At 34.7% G+C, this 9,492-nt stretch overlaps 1 protein-coding gene across 1 annotated transcript; it reads right to left on the reverse strand.

The window, feature by feature from the left end:
- Positions 1-4,927: 4,927 nt before the first annotated feature.
- On the reverse strand, positions 4,928-7,100 carry irx3b (iroquois homeobox 3b). The gene is made up of 2 exons (XM_063001699.1): positions 6,891-7,100; positions 4,928-5,966 (listed from the first exon to the last, which is right to left on the reverse strand). Exons 1-2 carry the CDS (start codon positions 7,098-7,100, stop codon positions 5,076-5,078), a joined length of 1,101 nt encoding a protein of 366 aa, XP_062857769.1. The 3' UTR covers positions 4,928-5,075.
- Between the last annotated feature and the right edge of the window lie 2,392 nt (positions 7,101-9,492).

Consider the following 9,492-nt stretch of genomic DNA (forward strand, 5'->3'; position numbering starts at 1 on the left):
AAAATGGGTGAATATTCAGCAAGAGATGTACTAAAGCTTGTCAGCACTTACCGACATTGCTTATTACAGGTTATGTACTTGGACATTTGTCAAGAGAACTAAATGTTTTTTTATTTAAACTGAAAATCATGTAGACTTATAATTGTTTGCATGTATCAAAAACCCCCTTTATTTTTACTAAGTTCTAATCAAACGTCCAGTATCTTAACCTCTGGGCTACAACCATAAATGTACATGTACATAAAATATTCTTTTCAGCTGCTGATTAGATGTTGCCACAGCAAATCATTTGTCCGGGTATTTGATTTGGCACAGTTTTCACTCCAGGTGCCCTTCCCAATGCAACCCTCCTATTTATCGGGGCTTGAGACTGATGTGTCGCCTCCAATAGCTAGGTTCATGTTACGCCATGACTCCTCTGAATTTGTGAGCCCATCCTAGGATATGAACCCAGGGAACTCAGGCTCTTACCAATATGCTACACGTGCTAACCATAATTGTATATGTACATGATCAGCATGTATTTAATAATTGGAAAATGGGTGCTTAACCCTGTCTTCAGTGGTGGAACCCAATGTGATCGTCTACCTTTGTTTGATGTGTTATGCATTTAAATATGCTTTTCTGCTCCTCCATTTGCTTCCTATACATCAGTTCTAGTCCGGACATTTTCTCAGACCTCTCTCAATAACAAGGCATTTCTACCTGAATCAATACTTGTTTTTTATTTGCATTATTCTGTGTTAACTCTATAAACAACAGACAATTTCAAAACATGTACACTTTCTTACATACTCAAACCAGCTCATCGGACACTGGCAACCACACCACTGTCAACGCCACTCCCATTTATGTGTTTGATGAATGATAGTATGCATTCCTCACTACTGCCACATAACTGGCCAATTGCAAAATTACATGAATAAGCAGGTGTACAAGCGTCCCTAATAACATGACCGGTGAATGTATGTTTTGTGTTACATTATGCCACTAAACCCTGTAGACCTTGTTACACTGTATCACTGTGTTTGTTTTTCATTAGAGTGTGCGTGATAGAGGCAACACAAGGGCCAGATATAATCTTCCAGCAAGCAGGCCACACCTCACCCTCCATCCAGAAGATGAGCATATACTGGGACATGGTCGGTCTGGTGGCCTGGTTAGTCTGGTGCTATTTTCGCAATACTGCGTGAAGGGTGTTTGGACAGCTGCAGTGGTGGTGCACACGTGTTTGAGACCTAGCTGTGACAGGGTGTCGGAAAGGAACCAAAAGGCAGAGTGTACATGTTTAAATGAAAAATAGCTTCAGGTAAAGCTTGTCACTTCAGATTTTGGTTTTTGAGTGTCAGACAAAATCTCTTCAAAGAACTTGTATACTGATGCAGTGAGGCATGTAGTTAAGCTAACACCCTTATCTTCAACCTCTGCAGAATAAAAAGAGATCCTAACAATTTAAAGTGAATAAACTTTGGGAAATACCTTCTAAACTTGTAATATAACTACAGGGAAATGATTCAATGGTATATAAATGACAGACAATTAAAGCAAGTTAATTAAATTGGATGTGGATTTAACTGTTTAACCCCACATGCTACGCGCTGTTAATTTTTCTCTATTTCTACAATTGGTCATGTGTTACCCGTGTAATGTATGTTTACCAAAGTTCATAGTCCACCAACTGTATATTTCTCCCTCCACTTGATACACACTGAGACCATTTTGAAGAGGAGGTGAGAGCAACTCTAGGGAATACTTTGAGGTTGACATTTTAATGCTTGTAATTACATCCTAATCTTCCTGTGTATCCACCTGTAAAATTATATTAGCCATGCAATTTCCCATGGTCATATGGGGTGCAGCTCGATGAGAGGGTTCTATTTTGTGTTTGATTGTTTAATCGTATGGTGATCTAAGGTCTTACCTATTTCTCAAGGTCATGGGAGTTTTCACAGAGTACAGTGTGAACATGAAAAACTAGGATGTTTTTGCAGTCTTCTTTTATGTGGGCCTCTAAGCTTATATGTCACAGAAGTTAAAGTATACTCTAAATAGGATGCATTAAGCTTCCTGTGTGACTATTATAAGAAATGCAATGCTCATAGACGTCCCACATATTATAGAAATAGATATCACTTATAACTGTCTCACCAGTCGAAACCGAGGTAATGTATCATACATAATAGCCCAAAATACAAATAATGCACCCCATGAAATAGGGCAGAACAAAGAACAGGGACAGCTGTGATGCTGAAATGAAGATCCATACTGCGCTGCTCATTGACTTCAGCTCAGAGCTTGGCCAGCCGCCACCATGCAGAAACTGGCACCACTGTGTTAGATGAGTGCCAGCATATTTTCTCAAGTGAAGAAGAAACTGTGTCTTATTAGTTCACACACTGTGTCTAAATTCTGGGCCTTTATAATGAATAACGTACAGCCTTTCAAACTGTAAGAAAAGTTGTTTTCCCAACCACGAGTTAGTTGACTAAGCTGCAGGTTAGACTTATTTTAGATGGTATCAGCTAACCTACACTCTCAGAAATGAAATTAGCAAAATGTGGGAAGATACATATAGGTCATATAGAGTATAACAGTGTAATAGATACCTTTTAATATGAAAATATACAGACTAAAGATACAAAAGGTATCACCCCAGCAACAAGCGGAAATTCATTTTAGTACTTCTATTGTACTAGCTGATTTGAGTGTGGTACTAGTACAATGTCATCAATCTCCTCACATTTTCCCAGTAATAGCTGTTTCTCAGAACTATACAAGACTAGCACCTTGCATCAGTCAGAATGTGTGCAAACAGAAAGAAGGCCGGCGTAAATGTCAAGTGGAATAAGAACTCTCTGGCCTCTAGGCCTTCTCCTTTAGCCCAAACAAAGCGGAACTATTACCATAATTGTCCTGTAACTTCTCATGAAAAGGGTTGTGGGAGTAGAGAGAGGAATTTTTAGCCCAGTGATGGGTGAATGGTAAAGGCCCCCGGTCTGCCCTCCTGTTCCAGCATCCAGACGATTTGCCTTTGTGTTACACTGAATGCAGTTCCCTCAGAAAGCTTACTCATAAACGGCCATGAAATCTGGGCCTCCTCCCTCTCTATAGAGGTTGTCCACCCGAGTGACATGTCCACTGCCTTTTTGTCCTTTGCTTTTCTCACCCGAGCAAAAGCTCTAAAAGCACAATAGCTTCAAGGTTTGATGTCTTTTACATCATTTAGCCTGTTTCTAATACAAAAAGTGTATTTATTCAACAGAAGACAACTTGTTTATTACCATCTATTGGTATTATGTTATCTCAGATATTGGATGCATTTAAGCCGGAGCATTTTACTGGTGAGCAAATAAAATACTTAAAATTATGTTTTATTTTTCCGTTTGTAGTGAGGAAAGAAGTTTTTATGTATCCAAAATACAGGGACTATGTTGAGTCCCTGTAGAGGGAGCTCCAATGTCAAATACCCCACCTGTTCCACAGCAAATAGCGGCTTCTTATTTATATATGTTCATCCAATTGAAAACCCTTTTATATCAGTGTTCCAAAACCTTGTACAAAAAAAGTTTAGACGATTATAAGCGGGAGGTTTCACATCTATTTAACACCGAGTACAAGCTGCATTTAATAAACAGTTAATTAAAACTGTGATGTACTAATTGTCATTAAATAAAATAGTATACGACCCATTCGTTGCGGTGTATTGTTTCGTCTACTACTTAAAATGACTGGGTTTCTCTGAACCTGCAAATTATGTAGTAGATTTTTTGCTACTTTTAAATATATTTTGTGGTCCGTTAATAATATTTCATATTTATATACTATTTACTTTTTTGTGACATATTCTGATTCTTTTCTTTTCGGTGAAGATTTTTCTCGTTATATAATCGTTTCGATCTTGTATAAACATGTTTTATTTTTTCTACTTTTAATTGTTTTTTACACAAACAATTTCTGTTTTTTTTTTAATTTAGGCTATAATGAACATTTTTGTGCCCCACTCATAAACATGTTGTAGTTTTTAACCTGCTTATAAACAAGTCATTTATTTAACATATTTTATTTAATTTATAAAAAGGTTTCGATTTTTTTTATCTCACTTATAAACGTTGTTTTCTACTTTCAAACAAGTTCCTTTTCATTCTAGTTTTAAACGTGTTGTATTGTATTATTTTATTATAATATAAATTATAATGTATTAGTGTGTTATATTATTTTAAGCTTCTCATGAAAATATTCGGATTATTTTGTTCTAAAATTAAACGTTCTGATCACCTCCTTAAAACTAATTTTTATACTAACAGTTCGTGAATTTTGTTAAAGTTGCAGTTCTAAATCGTTTTAACATAGGATGTTTAATATTATTGTTTTAATATTTTAAAATATAGTTTTACACTAGGTTCAACTTATCTTGTATTTACAAAACTATTTAACGTAAAACAAACGCAAAGTATACAGTAATATAACGAATATTAAGTTTAAACCTAATATGGCAAACGAAGTTCATGATATGTTAGGCCTATAATAAAATATTTTATACATTTGTGATAAAATTGTTACAACGTCGAAAATATTTAAAAAAAATAAAAACGACCCTAATGTGCTCTTTTAGTTATATTGAGGAATATGTGATTAACACCAAAAAGAAAGAAAATAAACGGTAAGAAATCCTTAACATGATACTCTTATTCCTTGATCTATTATCTCAACTGCACATATTAGTGACCCTCTTCAACATATGTGTGTGTGTGTGTGTGTGTGTGTGTGTGTGTGTGTGTGTGTGTGTGTGTGTGTGTGTTTGTGTGGCATACACGTGTGGTGACATAAATAAACACAGTGGAAATACGGATAAGTTAGCAATATAAACATTTACTCTATTATATTCTCATAGTGCTAGTCAACATCCATATCTTACAAATTCAATGTTTGTATGTAAAAATCAATACACTTTCTCTTATTTTCTCCAACAAAATCACTGATTTATGGTGCGAAAATTAAGTGTTGCATGATCCATGCGGAGAATGAAAAACATTACAAAATATAATCATTTTATTGTCCATTGGGTGAGGAATAGTTTATAGTGTATGAGTCCTTGATTCTGCGTGTTTGGTAATAATGTGGCTGTGGTTTGGGTGTTTAAGTCCGAGGTAATGATGTGTTAATGCGAGCTGCTGGGCTGAAATTGCCATTTTTGTCCAGTTTTGCATGTTCTGTATGTTCTGCATGCTGTGCACACCAGTCCTGTTCATCACCACTGCGGTCTGCTTCGGATGATCGGGTGTCGTTGCTGTTTCGGCTAAAGACCAGATTTTGGGTTTTTGTGGTGGGCTTAGATTCCTCACGGGTTCTGCTACAGGGGGTTTGCTGTTCTCATCCCTCTCCGCATCATCGTCTTTGTCCTTAATCATGCTGTCTTTTAGAAAACTTTTCTCCTGTCCATGTACCTGTTCATGCGCGTCCTCAAAGCTCTCGTAGTCGCTTCTGTCCGACTCGGTACTTTTTGAATCCGATCGGAGACAGTCTGAGTCCTCTTTATTTTCGATGTTCTCAGTGTCGATGTTCTCCAGATCGATCTCCTCCTCGTCGTCCTCGTCCCTCTTGTCCTCCTCTCCTTCGTTATCGCTGATGTACACGTTTCCCTCTTCGTCCGGCTGAGTCTTTGGCACCCAGGTCATCTTGTTCTCCTTTTTCAGCCTCCTGCGCGCGTTGGCAAACCAGGTGGACACTTGGGTGAGGGTCATTTTGGTGATGATGGCCAGCATGATCTTCTCGCCCTTGGTGGGGTACGGGTTCTTTCTGTGTTCGCTCAGCCAGGCCTTTAGGGTGCTCGTACTTTCCCTTGTGGCGTTTTTGGGCCGGGACGCGTCTCCGTACTGGTACTGACTGTAAGGGAAGAAGGCTGGATGCGCAGGGGGAAAACCGGGGTGCTGCACACCTGGACTTTCTTTCAGCTCGTATGGGCTGGCCTGCAAAGTCAAAAACATAAATCCACACATGAGATGGGCATGGAAAACTGAATGCTTTTTAGTATGTATTACAACTTGTTTGTAGCCTTCTCGGTTGTTACTGCTGGAATTATTTCACATAATAATACTATGAGTGTTAATATATTACTTGAGGTGTTAATTCAACACTTAAGGTTTTGTACTCGTGCCAAACATGTTTACTTCGCTTCTAACTTCATGATTAAGATATGATTTAGATTCATTCGTTCAGGTACAGGGTTGTTATCAAAGGATTTGCATCCAGTACCCGATAAAGGTCTTTTGGAATCATAAAAAAGAAACAATTTTGAGCCGTTTAGTATGATACACATTTTGGTTTCACATAAACCAAATAATAATTTCTCACCAAACATTTTTGATAGTAAATTATTCACTATTTTTATAAATAAAAATAAATAACACAAAAGTGTAAATTATTCACTATTTTTATAAATAAAAATAAATAACCAAAAAGTGTTTTTTTAAATAATTAAAACAATTATGATGCTGAAAAAGTTATATTATATTTTCATAATTTCCTACAAACTGAATAAAACCTAATTTCTAACAAAAGTGTCTTTAACATAATTTACATATTTAAAACATTTATACTGATAATTTTGTTTAATTTTTGTCCTGTGCCACACGATCTTATTATTGCAGTGAGAGTAATTCATGTAAACTTTTATAATTTTAAATGGTTCTTTAGTCCTTTTAAAAACTTTTAAAACTATTTATATTTTAATAAGCATATTATTTAATTTCAATTTGTCAAATGTGTTTAGCTTGTTAAAACCCTTTTTAATCATATCTTAGACATAAAGAAAAATACATATTTTTATTCTGTTAAATTAGTTTTAAAGACTGTTTTCAGAAAACACAGTTAGCAAGTGTAAAAGAACTCACCAGGTGGTTGAGTACTGAAACATCGCCGGAGTATGGCAGGAAAGCGCTGTACGCCTGGCTGGCGCTGAACGGAGATCCGTACATAGACAAGGGGTTAGATATGGATCCGGACGGGCTGAGCTCGGCACCCATCCGACCCGCCAGCATTCCTGTCCGATCTGCGGGATACAGTGTTCTCACATACTTATAGCCAAGCTGCGGGAGAGCCATGCTGGTACAGTAGAGGTGCCAGCACTGGAACAGAAACAAGACGATGTTCCCCTCTGACACCAGTGATCCCCGGGTAAGCACTGCGCAATGTAAAGTATTGAGCTGCTCTCTCTCTCTCTCTCTCTCTCTCTTACTGCTTATTGATCCGGGTGGACTGAGGTCAGGTCCTCCCAGATTGCTCTGATTGCTCCGAGTCCTGCCTCTGATTGACATTTCTAGTCTCTCAGTAGCCCCGCCTATTTCTTAACCATCTCTCTCTCTCTCTCTCTCTCTCTCTCTCTCTCTCTCTCTCTCTCTCTCTCTCTCTCAGGCTGCCGCCCAGCAAAACAAGACATTATTACTTTATTATCTCATAATCATATCAAACTGTGTTTTGCCCACCGTAAACATTGTCGTAAACTGTGCTACAAAAAGCTGTAATTTGAGTATATATTTAGGCTTAGACAAATAAAAAAAATAAAAAATGAAAAGGTTGGTTTCAGTTCACTTATTCACTTTGGGTAATTCTAATAAGCTATGCGCATTAATATAGTCGACAGTGATATATTCGAGTTTAATAACTATAAAACTATTACAACAGTTATTATTATAATTATTATTGTTGTTGTTATTATTATCGTTGATGTTGTAAATAACAACAACAACAGCAGCAACAACAATAATAATAATAATAATAATAATAATAGTTTCGTTTTCCCTGACAGTTTTTCCTGGGCTGGGTCGTAGAGGGTCTGGCGATATCCTTAAACACAGGGCGCAGGACAAAAATACACCCTGGACAGGGAACCAATTCATTGGACGTTATACACTTATCCAGACCTGAGGTCCACTTTTTTACATGTTTTTATAGGTGTCAGGAAAGCGTAATAATAATAATAATAATAATAATAATAATAATAATAATAATAATAATAATAATAATAATAATAATAAATAATAATAATAATAATAATAATAATAATAATAATAATAATAATCAATATCATCATCCACCATTTAAATTCCATTTAAACCTTTACAAATTGAACAGCGCTCAAAATAGTTATACTGCCGGTAAATTAAACAGGACACACTTTAATCGTTTGTTATAACAGGTTCTTTGCTACCGAAATCTTTGTTTTATTTATATGATTTCAAGACGTTTGTGCAAGCTAATATTTCGCTAATAAATTACATTTTTGCCCTGCCGCACACGCTTTAGTCTGCATACATTTATTTAAGTAAATACATAAATAAATAAATTAATAATTAAATAAATGAATAAGTATAAGGTATTTAGATAATCCCAATTTTGTGCTACGCCTATAATAAACTAATTATTTTTCACAAAAGTAAATGTAGTATTTATAAATGTATACATTTATGATACAATATTGTCCTACAACATTTACTTATATTTATAAATAAATACATAAATAGGTTAAATGTGAGATAATATAAATTTGGTAATAGCGTGAGTAAAAGACAACTCTTAAAAACACTTGATCTAATAATCTAATACACATTCACTCAATACCAACTCTCTCTCTCTCTCTCTCTCTCTCTCTCTCTCTCTCTCTCTCTATATATATATATATATATATATATATATATATATATATATATATATATATACATATCATACATACATTAACTTATTACTTAGTACCAACATGTTATATATACTATATCTATCTATCTATCTATCTATCTATCTATCTATCTATCTATCTATCTATCTATCTATCTATCTATCTATCTATCTATCTATCTATCTATCTATATATTATATATATATATTTATGTATGTATGTATGTATATATATATATATATATATATATATATATATATATATATATATATATACTGTATATATATATATATATATATATATATATATATATATATATATATATATATATATATATATATATATATATATATATATATGTTTAATAAGTATGTTGTTGAGCAAACTGAACAACCCTAGAACAGCTACAAGATGCATATTGATTTTGCATTATGGGTAATCAATAATGAAACCAAGTAAGCCTGTTACAGATACATTAACTACAGAGGCAGGCTGACCACCTGAATCATTGTGAATATTTAATAATGATAGGAGTAAATGTTTGAATATCTTTCAGAAATTATGATATTGATCAAAATATAAAAACAACCTGAATGTTTGGTAAATAAAATGCATGATCCAGATTCTTACTTACTTTGGTATGTAATAAGTTACTTTGAAAAGTAAATAGTGCTGACTGACTAAGGCAGTGGGCAAATAAGACAGCAATAATTTAAAACATTCAAAATTTTAAATTCAATAGGAATAGTAAGATTGTTAAATGTTTACAGTATGAGTCAAATAAGAAAACAGCGTGTTTTACAATATTTAATTGGCAAGTC

Source organism: Trichomycterus rosablanca, chromosome 1 (assembly GCF_030014385.1).
Source record: "Trichomycterus rosablanca isolate fTriRos1 chromosome 1, fTriRos1.hap1, whole genome shotgun sequence".
Taxonomy (NCBI): Eukaryota; Metazoa; Chordata; class Actinopteri; order Siluriformes; family Trichomycteridae; genus Trichomycterus; species Trichomycterus rosablanca.